This window comes from Ochotona princeps, chromosome 4, assembly GCF_030435755.1.
Source record: "Ochotona princeps isolate mOchPri1 chromosome 4, mOchPri1.hap1, whole genome shotgun sequence".
NCBI classification, from domain to species: Eukaryota; Metazoa; Chordata; class Mammalia; order Lagomorpha; family Ochotonidae; genus Ochotona; species Ochotona princeps.
Window position 1 is genome coordinate 2555394 of NC_080835.1, and position 16578 is coordinate 2571971.

Sequence of the window (16578 nt, forward strand, 5' to 3'; positions counted from 1 at the left end):
AAAGCAGCCCCCTGTACCTCCTGCCCACCCCCATGCCACAACAGCAGCCGCTGGTACTTCTCCCACACAGCCTGCTAGCAATGTGGCAATCCCTGGGACGAGGTGGACAATGAGAGGCAAGGCGCTGGGATTTGCAGCTCACCCACCACCCTGCCTGCACACACGGGGAGACAAGGCCCCAGGCGTCCATCACAGTCACTTCAGAACCTTTGAGGGACCAGAACTGGAACCGTGACCCACCAATACAGGGCCCTCAGAAAACAGATGTGGCTGGGTGAGCGCCCCGCTCCCAGCCCCACATGCCGGCCCCAGCTTCTTCCATTCCTGCAGCCCTTGAGAGACGGGCCAGAGCCGAGAACACCTGCGACCCACAGCCAAGACCCCGCAAGTGGTGTGTCTGCATGCCGGGCTCGGGCCAACATCCTCCCGGTAGTAAAGCCAGCTTAGTGGGGGCAGCAGGGCCCCCCAGGGCCTGCTCCAGCCCAGGAGGACTCCCCGAAGGTGTTTGAGGATCGGTCATGCTGGGGCTGACGCTTGTGGCCTGGGAAAGCAGGGAGCTGGATGGCCTTGGGACTCTGCACCCGCATGGGAGACCTGGAAGAGCTCCTGGCTCCCAGCTGTGACTGCTATAATCATTTGGGGAGTGAACCAGCAGAGGGGAGATCTCTGTCTTTCCACCTCTCTGTGTGTGTGTAACTCTTTCAAGTAAAATAAATAAACCTTAAAATTGAAAGTTAAGTTCATTTTGGTGCCCAAAATTTGAAAACTGCTTGATCACCTCAAAATACATTTTTTCCATGAGCTCAAAATTATACATACATATGTCATCAAATCCTTTTATTTCTTAAAAGATTTATTTATTTTTATTGGAAGACGGATTTACAGAGAGAATGAGAGACAGAAAGATCTTCCATCCACTGGTTTACTGCCCAAGTAGCCACAATGGCCAGAACTGAGCCAATCGGAATCCAGGAACTTCTTCCGGGTCTCCCACAAGGGTGCAGGGTCCCAAGGCTTTGGGCCGTCCTCCACTGCTTTCCCAGGGCACAGCAGGGAGCTGGATGGGAAGTGGAGCTTCTGGGACTCGAACCAGCCCCAAATGGACTGCTGACACTTGCAAGTGGAGGGTTAGACAATTGAGCCATCACTCCAGCTCCCTATCAAATGGTTTTGTATCAGAACAAACAAACTTTTTATCCCATGTGGAAAGACCGCTTGCAGTGCCCTGGTCTATAAGTATCCTGCCTCCCCCAAGAAGTGCTCTGTGGCTGGGCAGGGGCGAGTGGGTGGCAGCCTGGATCTGCCAAGAGGACAGCCACCCATGAGCCAAGGAAGGAGAGCTGGCCAAGAGATGTGGGCAGGAGAGAGTGGCTCACAGAGGGCCCCAGCAAGACCAGGGCAAGTGGGAACAGGACAGGGACTGGTGGCCGGGCAGGGAGGATTCATCCGTTAAAGGTCACTGTTGCCCAGATTCCTGGGCTGCGGGAGGCTGGGCACGAGGAGCTCTGAAAGTCCCCTTTCTTCCCCCCTGGGTCCAGGCAAGGCAGACTTTGGCCTCCGGGGAAGAGAGAGGCTCGGCTCCCTAAAGGATTTCTAACGCTTGCACCCCAGGCCAGGGCTTCAGGACCCATAGGATGTTGCCCAAGACCTTTCTGCCGAGGAAGGAGTTACCTACTGCCCAGGACTCTGTGCCACGTGTAGGGGCACTCAGCTAGCCAGGGCTGGGCACCAGCCGTCTGCCAGCAGTGGCACAGCCATCACTGGGCTGGGGTGGAGGGTCTAAGGGGACACTGCCCTTCGCAGCTCTAATGGCCCCACAGCCCCTATAGTTTCTGATGGAAAGTCGGGCCATCACACCGCAGGTGGCACCCTGTGGGTCTGCGCCAGGCCCCTAGACCCAAGCTCGGGACTTAAGCCCTCCGAGGCAGAGCGTCGAGTAGGGGTGCTCAGGCCTGGCTCGCCGCGGTCCAGGGGTCTCCTGTGTGCTCTCCTGGGTTCCTGGACCTCGTTTCCCTACCTGTACAAGGAGCTCAGGTCATCTTAGACTAATCTCACTGAGTGATAAGCAGATAGCAGCCACGGGCCACCGCAGCGCTGGGGACCCCTCCTGGGCCGGCTTAGGGTGCTGCCGCCAGGACCCCAGAGAGCAGACTCGCTCCCTGGCACCGCCGTCTGACACTTTAGTGGGCGTTTAGCAAGTATATTGGCACCCTCAGAGCCTCAACTCTTCCTAGGGGCCTTGGGAGCAGGTGTTCATGCAAATTGACAGTGAGAGGGAAGCCCGGGAGCCTAGGCCTCGGATAGCATAATCGAATTAGCCTGAAAAACAGATGACTTTCAGTCCAAACAAATCGCTGTTCACGATGGAGCAGCGGAGAGAGGCACAGTTCCAAAGGAGGGCAGATAAGGTGGGAGGGTCCGTGCAGGCAGGGTGAGGAGGACGCTGATCAGAGAACGGCGGTGGGGTGGGCCCTGTGGCAGCACAGCTCTCCTTGCCCTGCAGGGAGCGGGGCTGGGAGTCCCTGTTGCTGGAGGCAGCTACAGCAAACCTGTTGAGCCGCTGCCCCCATGCTGAGGGAGGGCACCCCCTTGAGTGTGGAGCTGCCCAGGAGCAGATGCGACCATGCCCACATAGCATGGCTGCTCCCCAAGAGCTCCCCAAGCATTGGCCAGCCTGGCAGCAGTAGCAGCTGCACCCCCCTTGCCCTGAGTCTCCCACCTGCTGGCTGGTGTGGTGTGTCCGCAGGCCGTGAGGGGTTCAGGGCCCTGCCTGGTGGGCACCCCTCTCGAGCTGGGGTCTGCCGCCGTCCTGCTTACAAGACAGGAGTCCCAGGGGACAACGAGGGAGTGGGGTGTCCTGAGTCAACTTGGTTGTAGGGAAGGAAGCATCCGGGTCTCCCCTCTTTCATTCACTGGCCAGGATGAGGGACCCGTGATGGGAGAATCTGCCAGGGCCAGAGCACAGGGCAGGTGAGGGGCGAGCCAGAGACTGCTGCCCACTCCAAGGGCTTGCCTGCGGTGGTCAGAACCAGGGTCAGCCCCCGACCCAGGCTTGGGGGAGTGGGCCTATTGTGCACCCTGCCCCGTTCCTACTGCCTGACCTTGGGCAGCTGATGGATGTAGTGTCCCTGGGCTGCCATGGCCACCCTTGCCCTGCCCTTGCTGGAGGCACAGTTGCCCGACTCTGCCCTGTATGGTCAGCACTCCTCCTCTCTGCCAGAACAGACGGTGGCCACATTCCAGCCGAGCTGGCAGGACCCTGGGCCACGCCCGGTGTCGAAGCTCCACTCACACCCCAAGCCTGGGGTCTCCCCGCTAGCTCACAGATAACAAGACCTGGCCCACACACCCTGCCACACAGGTGCACCCTCCGATGGCCACCACTCCCGGCCCTGGTGCTGGCCACCACTCCCGGCCCTGGTGTTGGCCCACAGCAGTGTAACCCCTCTCACCGTCCACCTGTGCCCTGTCCCCTGATACTGCCCCCGCCCCCCACCAGGCAGCTTTTCCTCCAGCGATCCCCCCCACCATCCTCAGAGCAAATATCCTGGCCCTCTCCTCCCTCCACGCCTGCCCCCCACCACCAATTCCCCTGCTGGGGACACGCCCACTGGGGCAGGGATGGCCCGTGCAGTCCTCACGGGGCCCTTCCTCCCACCAAGACACGGGCAGCCCCAGGCAGGGGTCCTTGTTTATTCGATCTTTGTATCTCAATTCGTCTCCCCTCACCCCCACCCACCCCAGCCCCGACTGGAACTGGCGCTCCAAGGGGCCCGGATGTGAGCCCATCCAGGCAACAGGCCAATCCACCTGGGGGTGCACCAGGACACAGGAGCTGTGCACGCACACCCGTCGTGGGGTGCTCAGCCACCCGGGAGCCCTGGGCAGCACTGCCCTCCACTCCGACCCCCAGAGGCTGGGCAGCCCTTGGGGTGTCTACCAGTGGGGGTGGGCGCAGGTCCCCAGGCTGCCCGATGCCAGGAGATGGTGACCTCCTTCCACGGGGCTGTTCGTCCAGTGCCACCTGCAGTGCCTGCCCATCTCTCCGCAGGGACCAGCTCTGGCTTCCTCAGCCCCACAGCACACATACACAGAGCTGTCATCACCACAGGGCACCTCCCTGATCAGCCAGGGGACAGAGCTGCAGTCCCCCAGCCTCTGCAAAACCCCCTTCATCGCTCTGCCCACCGGGGCCATTCGGGCAGGGCAGGGCAGAGGGGCCCCAGCCTGGGAGCAAGGCTGCTCTGGCACCCTCAGCCTTGGAGAGAACACGCCTGTGCCTCCCCGTGTGTGCATAGTGTGGCAGCCAGGGTGGGCCGAGGAGACCCGGGGTTCCTCACCCTCGCTCATCCCATCTATGGAGGATGCGCTGACGAGGGTCCCTCCACCCCCCCAGGCGTGAGGAGCTGGCACACAGGTGGGACATTGCCGGTCCCAAACAAGGGGGCTGGCGGCTCTGAATTCTTTCCAGGGAAGAGAGCAGGTGTTACTCAGGCTCCGCGCTGCTCCCAGGGCCCCTGCTGCACTAGCGCTGGGTGCTGCCAGCTCGTCCACACCTGGAAGGTGTATTCCTTGATGTGGTCCCTCTGATGTCAGCCTGCTCTGAAGGCCACGCCCCCTCGCTGCCACCTCCAGCAGGGGGGGCGCCCAGCCCCCCACCCCAGCCCACCCTTGGCTCCCAGCGCCTCGCCACAACCACACCTGGCACCACTCCTTGTCCGCCTGGCCTGCAAGCCCCATTCCACACTCCCAGGGCCTGAGGAATGCCGCACCTCGGGGAGGTAACAGCCTCCGATGAAGAGGCCCTGGTGTTCTGGGGGGTGGGGGATCTCCCAGCCCCCTCCCGCCTTTGGGCAATTTATGGGTCACGAACCAACTCGAGGGGGCAATTCCGTGTCCTGGTGCCAATTGGCCTCCAAAGTGCTTTACAACCGGTGCATAGCCCCGAGGAAGGCACTTGTCCCCCTGGAGCCCTGGTGGTCCTGCCATTTGTCACCCAAGCCAGAGCGAACTGGCCAGGCCACTGCCTACAGGGTTACTCTCAGTAAAAGCACCCAGGCCACAGTGACACCCACTGTCCTTCTGAACTTGGTGACAGCTCCCAAGCCAGACCCTGGGGCACGCTTGGGGAGAGGCCACGATCGATCGTGGTGATACAGGTGTGGAAGCTGCCCAGGGTCTCCCACCTTGCAGGGCCCAGTATGTCTCTGGCATCACTCTCTCTCCTGGAAGGAGTCTGCCTGCTTCCCCCATGGACTCACTCCTGCACGCCGGGACTTACAAAGTCTCTCTCGGGGCATACAAGCAAGCGCTCTCCCAGGTGTACCACCAGGGAGCTAGATTTAAAATGGAGCAGCTGGGACTCACTCAGAGCAGCGCGGCAGGTGGAAGCCTAATCCATTATGTCAAAACGCCAACCCCAGGGGAATAATTTTAAAGGAAATACCAAGAGCTGCCAGCCACGCGAGGGCCAGCTCCCCTTCCCGGCCCAGCGTCCTCGCCGGACTCTGTCCCCCAGCCCCCCAGCGTGTCCTGCCTCTTCCTTACACTTCTGAATGTCATCTTGTGGATGAGGGGAGGGCAATGCATTCACTGTGCTTCACTGTGCGATTTGTTTTAAAGATTGATTTATTTTTATTGGAAAGTCAGATATATAGAGAGGAGGAGAGACAGAGAGGAAGGTCTTCCATCCATTGATTCACTCCGCAAGTGGCCACAATGGCCAGAGCTGAGCCGATCTGAAGTCAGGAACCAGGAACTTCTTCCAGGTCTCCCACATGGGTGCAGGAGCCCAAGGCTTTGGGCCATCCTCGACTGCTTTCCCAGGCCACAAGCAGGGAGCTGGATGGGAAGTGGAACAGCTCGGAAATGAACCGGCGCCCACATGGGATCCTAGCACATGTCAGGATAGGACTTTAGCCACTAGGCTACCTTGCCAGGCCCTTCAGTGTGCACTATTCCACCAGTGAGTGGGCTGCATTTGCTCATCTGTGGCTCCAGCGAGAGCCCTTTGGCTGGGGACAAAGCTGCCCGCAGCACCCCAGTGGCCATCACCAGGGCCATGTGTCGGGCAGCCACACAGCAAGTAGACATTCCAGGTGACTTCCTGAGAATCAGAGAGCCCCCTATGCTGGCTTACCCCCAGATGATGGGCCCACGTCTGAGCTAGGACCAATGTCCCCGTCTTCCCAGCTGGGTCTCGGGGGCTGTGTCAGTGGGTGGCTGGAGCCGGGAGCCGGAGCTGGCAGCTGAGCTCAGATCCAGGCCTCACGCCTGCCCCAGGGCCTGCCGCCTCGCCGAGGAACATGTGAGCAAAGCAGGGCGAGGGTGTTGGACAGAGGGGCCTGGCACTGCCTGTCGGGGCAGAGAATGTTCCGGAACTGACATGCACCGAATGGACCACGGGGAATGTGCGTGTGGCAGGGAGCACCTCAGGCCTCTTCTGCAGCCTTCTCCGTGTCACGCAGGCACGTTTTAGAAAAGAGATTAGTTTTATTTATTTGAGAAGTTAAGATGCATCTACGGGGACCCCTGGTGGCCGGTGTGGGCAAGTCTAACTTCTCCCCTCCCGGCTTACTTCCTGCCCACCTTCGACCCAGGCCCTGAGAACTGAGGGGCCAGACCCTGACAGACTCCAGACGAGGGCTCTGCGTGCACGTGTACGCCCCCAAGCAGGCAGGGTCAGCAGGTATTAAATCACGCAGCTGAGTGAGGCAGCCCAGTCAGCACGCTCTGGGCTCCTTGCCCACCCCGACCCCAGCCTGCGTATGAACCCCTGAGGCCGCTGCAAGATGCTGCCTGCCGCCTGGCCGTCAGCCATGGAGTCATGCATTGTGCAAACTGTGCCGCGTGCACAGCACCCCCAGAGGCTCCTGGGTGTCCTCCAGCCCCACGCTCCCGGCGGTCAGCGGCAGACAGGAAACACTGCCCTGGGTAGCCAGGAGTCACGCTCCTAGAGCAGTCACGGCCAGCTGTGCCAAGGCCTGGGCTGGCTGCTATGCCTGTCTCATTCCGTGGACTCTCCATGGAGCCCCAGGGGAGCCGGGTAGCGTGGTGAGGTGAGGATGCCCAAGAGGGTACCCTCCCTCCCCCGCTCTCAGCCGACCCATGGTGGGGCAGCCCCCAATTTGTTCCCTGACCATTAACAGCTCCGGCCTCTGAGCCCATCCTGGGTGTCAAGGAATTACAGCAGAGAAATGCCACCTTTTGGAGCTCACGCCCCTTTTCTTATTTAATCCCAGCCCACCCCCCTGATCCCTCCAGGTGCCAGCTGGCTAACATCTGTCCTGGAAATCAAAGCCGGAGGACAGACCGCCACGCTTGATGGCTCCCGGAGAGAGGCCCCCACCGTGGCGCCTGCGGCCCCCTCCCCCGCAGCCAAGGCGTTTGGAGAACAGATCTCCCCAGTGAACACAAGCGAGTCTGGGCCGGGGCAGGTGGCAGCCCGGGGTGGGTGGCAGCCCCTCGAGCCCCGGAGACCAACCCTGCTCTCCGTGACGTGGACCACGATGGCGCGTGTGTCGTCATGTTCATCAGCTGTCATCCACACAGACACGAGGGCACGAGTGGCATCTGCTATTGCCAGACGGAGCTGAGACCTCACCCCCACCCCCAGCCCAGCCGGCTGTGCGTTCCAGGCAGCGGACTCGCCTGCTAGGAGGGAGGGACAGGGTGAACCCAGCTCTGCCCTAGCACTGCACACCAGCAGGCCCGGGCTGGGCACAGCCTTGTTTGGGAGAACGCCGCGGCCAGTCGCCGCTCTTACGGGTTCCTCTCCTTCTAGGAGCCAAGGGTTCCAGGGCCTAGTTGGTGGAGCCCCACTCTTGGGACCATCCTGAGCCCCACAGGGGCTGGCCCGCACCCCCACGTGCACCCTGACCTCAGGGGATGCCTTGCCCTTTCCTGCACAGCTCCACCAGCTGGGACCCTTCAGCCTGGCTCTTGTGACTTTCCAGGTGAGCTTGGGTCGCTCTCACTCGGTTTTGCCCTAAGGACACCGCAGCTCTCAGCCCCGGCTGGATTCACGGAGAGTGAAGAAGTGGGGGGTCGGGGCAAGGCTGCACCCCCAGCTTCCCGCCCAGGTCCATGTTCCCCTGCAGGGGTTTGCTTTGACAGTGATGAGCCGGCAACAGGTGGCGAAAGGACCAGGAAACCCTTCAGCTCCTGGTCAAAGCAAATCCCAGTACACACACACACAGGTGCAACTGCTCCCCTCTGCGGTGACCCACCCTGGGCCCACCAGCTCCCCTGGGTGTGCCCCACAGGCTCTGCCCCTGCTGCCCTGGGCACCCACATGCCCACTCACCCTTGTCCTGGGCTCAAAGTTTCCCGGGTACCGGAAGTGGCAAATGTTGACTGCTGGAGTCTATGACCAGCTAGATGGCGCCCCCCAAAGGTGGGTCCACCTGCAGCCACGGCCATGACCATGTCTGACGGAAGGGACAGTGTACCTGCAGCCAAAGAGTTCAACAGGCCCTGAGTCTGGACTGGGAGCAGGATGGAGCAGGGCGAAGGCCAGGCAGGGACCGGAGCCGGCGGGAGCCAGGAGATGCAGGGAGGAGTCAGCTGGGCCCCTGGCCCGGGGGGTCACTGCTGGTTCCACTGCTCCGGGGGCAGGTGCACAGCCCAGCAGTCCCGGTGCGAAGCCCACGGGGGCTGGGCAAGAACGCCTGGTTCTGAGAGCTGTCCAGGAAAGTTGGCACTGGCAAGGGCTGCTGCAGGTGTCAGGGGTGGTCTCCAGCTGACTTCAGGACAGCCAGAGACGTCAGCCAGGGACAGGGGCCCAGCCCGCACTCAGGGCCCTGCGGCCTGAGTCCAAGGAGCAGGAGAGAGCCATGAGGTCGACCGTTTGGCAAGAAAGCTTCCAGTAAAAGCCCTGAGACACACAGAAGTCATGGGAATGAGACGCTGCACTCACAGGCCAGGCTGGCACCGTCACTGGGCATGCCTGCTCTCCCACCAGTGTCCATGGCAGGGAGGAGGGGAGGATGAGGGGCAGGGAGGGACCCCCTCCCCCTGCTGCTGGAGCAGCAACTGCAATTTTGCCTCAGTCTCCCCATGGTAGAAGGGGCCAGGTTCTGACAGCTGGGGTATTGGGCAGAAGACCTGGGATTCCCTCAAGAGCTCCCGTGGGAGGAGTATGGCATCCTGGTCTAGCAGCATGTGGACAGGATACCCTGAGGGAGTGGCCGAGAGCGCTGGGTCGTCACTCCCTGAGGAGGTCTGCCTCGGAGAGCAGCTCCCAGCCCCGGAGACTCCAGCTTGCTCAGGGGCCGCACAAGTAGTCCAGCCCTCCTTGGGCCGTGGGAGACACACCCACCACCGTTGGAGCCTTGACCTCCGGAAGTGGGTCGGCGTCACTAAGGGGGCCCGAGCCCCCTTGGGGGAGTCTGGGAAGCCAGCAGGTGCCTCGAGCTAGTGCCAGGCTCCTTCCATCTGCTGACTTACAACAAATAGCTGCCTCAGCCGGGGGTGGGGCAGACTGAAGCCAAGAGCTCCTTCCGGTCTCCCACAGACCCGGGCCCGGGCCTGCTGCCTTCCCTGGAACATTGGCAGGAAACTGGACGGGAAGTGGAATAGCCGGGACGCGAACTTGCAAATCTGGTCTTCTCTTGGCTGGAGGAGCAGTGGACTCCAGCAGGAAATCTTGATGACTCTGAGTCCGTTTGTCGGTCTGACCCGGATTTAGGCCTCTCCCAGGAAGTGGTGTGTGCGTCCACCAGCCTCGCTCTGGGATGACCGGTCAGCCTCCCACCAGCCCACTTCTCTCTCACAGCGAGTCACAGTGGGTGCCTCGGCTCCCAGAGGTGCCCCTTGACACCACAGGTGTGTCAGGAGCAGGGGACTTCGGTTAATCCCGCCGCCGTGGGGTTCAGCCCTCTCCCCTGCCCCGAGAGGCCAGCCTCACTCTCCCCCTGAGGCAGCTGCAGGCCTCCTGTCCTCCACCCACTTCAGGGGCTCCCAGAGCTCCATGCGTTTGGTCAGATGCACAACCCAGGAAGGACTGGTAGGTGGGAACAGATGGAAAGTGGGAAAGACGGCAGGACAGACAGAATGAAATGAAGCAGGGTGGATGACGCCACGGGGCACCTCCCAGCTCTTCAACACAGGGCACTGATATTTCTTATTCTAAATACTTTTATTTGTTTATATTTGCACAGGTGTGTGTGGGGGGAGAATCACCCATCCACTGATCCATGTCCTCAATGCCTGCAGCTGGCAGGGCTGAGCCAAATTGCAGCCAGGTTTCCCATGCAGGTCGCAGCGGGCCAGGTGCTGGGGCCGTCACCTGTTGCCTCACGGGGAAGCTGGAGACTCGAACCCGGGACACTCTGACCCGTCTTCTCTGTCGAGCCTCGCTCGCCCTCCCCGGCACTGTGACTACAGTCCAGCCAGGGCCAGTCTCCATCCTCACTCCCTGTCCATCGCCTGTGGGACTCAGAGCCCAAAAGAGAACTATGGCACCGAGTGCCAGCGGCCACCGTCCCCACCCTCGGCAGGCAGTGGCAGACAGGGCCACCCAGGACTCTGTAACAACCTCAGGGCAGACAGTAGCAGCCAGTGAGCTGAGCGACAGTGGTGGCCAGGCTGCCAGGCTGCCAGGCTCGTTAATAGGGAGCTGGGGGTGAGAAGAGGGGCAGCCACGGCTTGACCCAGTCCCCGAGGGCCAAGCGGACCTGCTCTGGGTGTTCCAATTGGAACGTCTTCATGTGGAGAGGTGTCTGACATCGCGGTTGAGTCGCCCACACCCCAGACCATCAGAGCACCCATGGTTGGGGCCTGACCCCAGCTTCCTACCAGGCGATGGAGGATGATGGCTCGAGTCGCTGGGTCCCAAGTACCCACACGGGGGGTGGCCTGGGGAGAGTGACAAACTCCTAGCCCCTTTCCGGCCTGGCTGCGGTTGTCTGGGGTCATTTGGGCAGTGAAGATCTTGCTGCCCAGCCCTCTGTCGCGCCCTCTGCGTATGTGGGTAGATGTATGTGTCTGCCGCTCGAGTACAAATAGGGACCAGTGTTACGGTGTAGCAGGCCAATCCTCTACCTGCGATGCTGCCATCCCATCCGGGCAACAGTCCCAGCAGCTCCACGTTCCATCCATCTCCCTGTTTGTGGCCTGGGAAAGCAGTGGAGGACGGCCCAAAGCCTGGGACCCTGCACCCGCGTGGGAGACCTGGAAGAGGCTCCTGGCTCCTGGCTTTGACCTGGTCCAGCACCGGCCGTTATGGGCATTTGGGAAGTACATCAATGAACAAATAATCTTTTAAAAATGCACCTCAATCTCTCTCTTTTTTTTGTCAAATAATATCTTCTTCTCTTTTTTTAATTTGTTGATAATCTTTACATATTTGATTAGGGCGCAAAGGGTCAAGGGCTAGAGGAAAGTGGGTGAGACCATTGTCTCCCCATTCTCTTCCTTCCTTCCTGCATCAGGGAAACGGGGAGGTAAGGGGAGAACCACACCCAGCCTCCCACCCACCCCAGGGTCCCCGATGTGGGGCACGCTCCGAGGCCGCTGCTCAAGCTGTGTTGGTAGTTGCACAGTTCTGAACTGCTATAAACGCACCTCAGTGACACAGCTGGGGCTCCTCACTGCCCTCTCCCACTAACCCACGCCCTGGCACAGAGAGGGCTGGCTCACACCATCGGCTCCCTGCCACCCTCCTGGGAGAAGCAGATGAAGCTCCCAGCTCCGGTTCTAACAAAGTGAACCACCAGGTCTTTTCTCAAATAAAGGAAGGGGGTGGGGAGAGCTAACATTGAGGAATTCCCAGTCCCCCTCTCCCAACATGGCCAGGAATCAGCTATGAGGAGGACTCAAAGCCAGGGGTCCCTCTGTGAGACAGTAACCTGCTCACCGCGGCGGGACGCCAGGTCAGCACGCTCAGGAGCAAATGCAACTACGCCTGAGAAACTCAAGCCAGCCCAGGCGTCCAGGGGCCTGGACCAGGTCCTGGCCAGTGGCGCTCAAACAGCTGACCACAACGCCCCCTGCTGGCTCTCCTGGCCCAGGCTGGGGAACCCGGCTCCCCCCGGGCACCGGCCCTCGCCGACCGTGTCTGACCACCTCTGCAGACCGTCCATCTGCGTCTCCTCCTGCACCCCGGGGATGGGGTGTCGGGCGGCCTGCGGGGGTCTACGACCTCCCCAGGGAGTGGCCAGCGGGGGTCTGGCCACGGAGGGAGCGCGGGCCGGAGGCCAGCAAGCGTGACCAGGGACAGCCCCCAGCTTCCCCCAGCTTCCCCGCTCCCAGGGCGGGCGGCCCAGGTCCTCCACCTGGCCGAGAGTTGGGGCATCCAGGGGAGCGCGGCACCGTCCTAAGCTGCCTGCACAGCCCTGACCCTGAAGACCACCCCGGGTCCCTCAGAAGCGCGCAGAGCCGGGAGCGGGACGGTGTAACCAAGGGCACCTCCTCCCCTTCTCCGTCCCCTCCGGGGGGCCTTGCGCCTCAAAGCGGCTGGCGCCCGCACGGACCCTAACTCTTTCCCCAATGGCCGCGGGAGCCACAGACGGGGAGGAACTCGACTTCGTGGAAGCCACGGCTTTTGGAAGCCAGACACGCGGCACGAGGGTCTCCCGCGCGACCACAGCTCTTTGTGAAGGCCCCTGTCCGGCACAGCCGCGGCGCGCCACGCACCGGCCCCGCCTGCACGCGCCTCGGCTCACCGAAACCCAGCCTGGCGGGGTGCCGCGCGCCACGTCTCCACCGCCCCCCAACCCCCCCCAACCAGGAGCGGACCGGAGGAAGAATGGAGAGGGGGGTGCGCCCAGGCCCCTTCGGCAGGCGGTGCTTTGGAAGCCGCCGCCCGGAGCCGCAGAGCCGCCCCTCTCCCCGCCCCGGGCCCGCCTGGGCAGTGCGGGCGTCCCCCATTCCCAGCGCGTGGGGACCCCAGCACCGAAACGCCTGCGGCCCCAGCCGCTCCGGAACGGGGAGGCCGAACCTGGGGAGCAGGCGCCATCTAGTGCCCGCGAGGTCCCGAGCGCGCCCCATTGTCTGCGCCGCTGGAGCCCGCGCCCAGGCCTCCGTCGGGGGGGGGGGGGCTGTACCCGATCACAGGGGCCGGGGGAGGGGGAGCGGCGGAGAACCACGAAAGAAAAAGTGGGGAGAACGCCAGCAGGTCTGAACGACGCGGGAAACGCTAACGGACGGAGCCGGGCTCGGGGGCCAACGCAGGCCCAGCGCGGGCGCGGGGTTCCAGGCGCCCGTGGCCGGGCGTGTCCAGGGGTCTGGACCTCCTTCCTCGTTTTCCAAAGCGACCCCTCCTCCTTCTGCACCTCCTCCTTCCTCTCCTCCTCCTCCCGCAGATCCGGAGGGGGCTGGGAGGGGTGCTCGGGCTCGGGCAGGGGGCTGGGTTTGGGGCTGGAGGCGGGGTGTGAGTGGGTGTGTGCGGGGGGCGGAGGCCTGCGGCGGTCACGATAAGAAACGCTGCGGGGCCGCGGGCACGGTCCCGCCAGGCCAGGCACACCAGCGCGCGGTGCAAGGCTGCCAGCCCGAAGCCGCCGCGCCGTCGGAGAGTGCTGCGCGCCCAGGCCACCGCCGCTCCTCCCCTGCGCACACACAGGCCCCGCAGCGCATCCCGATCGTAGTCGGCGTGCGGAGCAGGGGAGCCATGGCCCGCGCTCTGGTTCTAGCCACTCTCTGGCTGGCCGCGACGGGGCGGCCGCTGGCCTTGTCCGACGCGGGGCCGCACCTGCACTACGGCTGGGGCGAGCCCATCCGCCTGCGGCACCTGTACGCCACCAGCGCCCACGGCCTCTCGCACTGCTTTTTGCGCATCCGTACCGACGGCACCGTGGACTGCGAGCGCAGCCAGAGCGCGCACAGTGAGTGCGGGCCGCCGGGCCCCCGCCCCGCCCCGCCCGGAGCCGCATCCTGCGCCCCCTTCCCCTGTCCTCCCCATTTCCCCCGCTTGCGGATACCCCAAATTGGAGAACCTCGGCGCGCAGATACGACCCTGGGTCCGCGGCACCCACGTGTTGCCGGGCTCCCGCGCGCGGGTCCCCGCTGTAACTTCTGACTCCTCTTGCGCCCAGGTTTGCTGGAGATTCGAGCTGTCGCCCTGCGGACCGTGGCCATCAAGGGGGTGCACAGCGTACGGTACCTGTGCATGGGCGCAGATGGCAGAATGCGGGGCCTGGTAAGTGCCCCCCCCCCCCCCGCACGCCGGGTTCCACTCGGGGCTCACGGGGTCGAGCAGTGCGTGGAACCCAGCCAGCAAAGAGAATCGGAGTTCAGGGCGTGGGGAGGGGGGCGCAGACGCTAAGAGGAAGTCCTTTGGCTTCCCTTTGATATTAAATAGGAAAGCGCCTACCTCGGGCCTCTGCCGTGCGCACGTGTGTGGTCCTCAACCTCACCCCCCCATGGGGGGGAAAAAGGGAAGGGGGAGGGAGAGTGTCTACGAATTATATATATTCTGAAAAGTTTCAAACCAAAGCAGAGGGAGGCGAAAAAAAAAAAACGAAAGCAGGTGGGTTAACATGACCCTGCCACGTGGGCTTTCCTTCCCTGGTGCGCACACCTGGATTCCAAAGGACGTGTGGCTGGGGAAATGTAGGTGACACCTCCAACCTTCCCCTGGCAGGGGCAGGAAGTGAGTGAATGTGGAAGCTCCAGGGCCGGGGACAAAGGCTGGGAGTTCAAAGGAGCGCGCCCTCCGAGGCCCCCGGCTGCAGGGCGGCTGTGTGAGGTCCCTCGGAGGGGGCCCGGGGCAGACGGCGCTCCCGCCCTCGGCCGCCGGCCTTTTGTGCGCCGCAGGGCGCGGGGGACGCGCGCTGGGCCGCCGCGTGCTCGCAGAGCGCTGGCTCTCCGTGCCAGGAGCCGGCGGGGGAGGAGCTGAAAGACGACACCCGCCCCCACCACTTTTGTTATTTTGACGTCGGGTTGGAAGGGGCGCGCGGGAAACCTGGGCTCTAATCCCCACCCCACCCCCACCTCCTGCCCCTAATCCGAGGCGAGGAGGGGGAAGAGGCCCCCCTGGCTCCCCTCACATCCTTGGCCTGCCCATCTCGCTGGGGGCTGAGCACAAATGCAGACGTCTGCGAAAAACGTGGAATTAATTTCACTCCCCGCCTGGAGAAGGGAAGGGCGCCCCCACCCCCAACTTTTATTTTTTAATTCAACAAGAATCCCGGCGGAGGCCAAGGCTTTGTCGGGGGCAGCCGCGCCGAGTGCAGGCGTGGCGGCGGCTTATCGCCCGCGCTGGGCACCTGCAGTTCACTGACCTCCGTGGGGCCCTCCCCGCCTCGCGCTGTCCTCTTGCCCTCGTGGGTGGGTGATGCCGGTGATGCCGGCGAGCTGGCCGAGGCCAGGGCCGCGCGTTCCCCCTCCGCTTCCCCCACACATTTCCGGTTCCCCGCTGGGTCCAGGCTCTGTCCCTCGGCGGGGGGGAGGGGCTGCCCTTCCTGGCTGGCTGCCCGCTCTCTTCGAGCAAATGAGTGGGGGTAGGGGGTGGGGAGCCAGAGGGAGGGAGCTGCTGTGGGGCCCAGCCCCTGCGAGGAAGTCACAGCTCCCTCCGGAGTGGGGGAGGTTCTGAGCCTTTTTCCAGGGGGTGCCAGGGATGCCCCAGGGGGTACCCACAGGGGCTGTGGTTTCCTGGGTGTTCCAGCTCAGGGTCCAGGTGGAGCTGCCGCATACCTGTATGGCGTTGCGCCCACGCGCGTCCTTTTGCATAAAAAGAAATGCCACCCTTCTCGCGCACCCTGGGGTGTGAGGGTCTGTCTGTGGTGTGGGAGTGGGCAGGTGTTCACAACCACCCGCATCTCCCACAGCTACAGTACTCGGAGGAGGACTGCGCCTTCGAAGAGGAGATCAGCTCTGGCTATAACGTGTACCGCTCCAGGAGGTACCAGCTGCCCGTGTCCCTGGGCAGCGCCAGGCAGAGGCAGCTGCAGCGGAGCCGTGGCTTCCTGCCCCTGTCCCACTTCCTGCCGGTGCTGCCCGCGGCCTCGGAGGAGGTGGCGGCCCCCGCTGACCACCCGCAAGCAGACCCTTTCTCGCCCCTGGAGACCGACAGCATGGACCCATTTGGAATGGCCACCAAGCGGGGGCTGGTGAAGAGCCCCAGCTTCCAGAAGTGACCCAGGCTGGTGTGGCGTCGCCTGGGACGGTCCCCAATCTGTATTCTGCTTTAGCTCTAGGAAGAATCGCTTAGAAGTTGTACATATTTCAAGTTTTGCCCCAGGCTGGACTGGCTTCTCAGGCTCCAGACTTGGGTATGATTATAAAATTTGCAAGCCCTCCCTCCTGCCTGCCCAGCTCCCCTCGGCTTGAATACCTCTGCCGATGGGGGCTCGCTCCTCTGGAGCTGGGGCAGCGGTTTTCAAACGCAACAGGCAAGTGTTCGCACTGACAGGTCATTGCGGTGCAGCCCCAGCAGCTCCTGGTCACGTGGCTGCAGGGTTGCGAGGTGATGGAGTCGGGCTCCAGACCCACCCGTGGGTGCTGTGGGATGGGGCTCCAGGCCCTGCACCCCCTCCCCGATTCCATCTGCCCCAGCCACCGCTTCCGGCAACATCGCGGAGCAGGTGCCAACGTGACTGTTTATGAGTAATTTATTCTGATAACGTACATCTCTTATTT

General features: G+C 62.9%; 1 protein-coding gene across 1 annotated transcript; it reads left to right on the forward strand.

Moving 5' to 3' along the window:
• Positions 1-13598: 13598 nt before the first annotated feature.
• FGF19 (fibroblast growth factor 19) lies at positions 13599-16255 on the forward strand. The gene is made up of 3 exons (XM_012930654.2): positions 13599-13823; positions 14034-14137; positions 15768-16255. The coding sequence occupies exons 1-3, from the start codon at positions 13610-13612 to the stop codon at positions 16074-16076; spliced, it is 627 nt and encodes a 208-aa protein (XP_012786108.2). The 5' UTR covers positions 13599-13609; the 3' UTR covers positions 16077-16255.
• The last annotated feature ends 323 nt before the right edge of the window (positions 16256-16578 follow it).

Coding starts and splice junctions, on each gene's coding strand:
- FGF19 (XM_012930654.2), top strand. CDS start 13,610: ATGGCCCGCGCTCTGGTTCTAGCCACTCTCTGGCTGGCCGCGACGGGG. Junction 13,824..14,033: donor GCGCAGCCAGAGCGCGCACA/GTGAGTGCGGGC, acceptor TCTTGCGCCCAG/GTTTGCTGGAGATTCGAGCT. Junction 14,138..15,767: donor ATGGCAGAATGCGGGGCCTG/GTAAGTGCCCCC, acceptor CATCTCCCACAG/CTACAGTACTCGGAGGAGGA.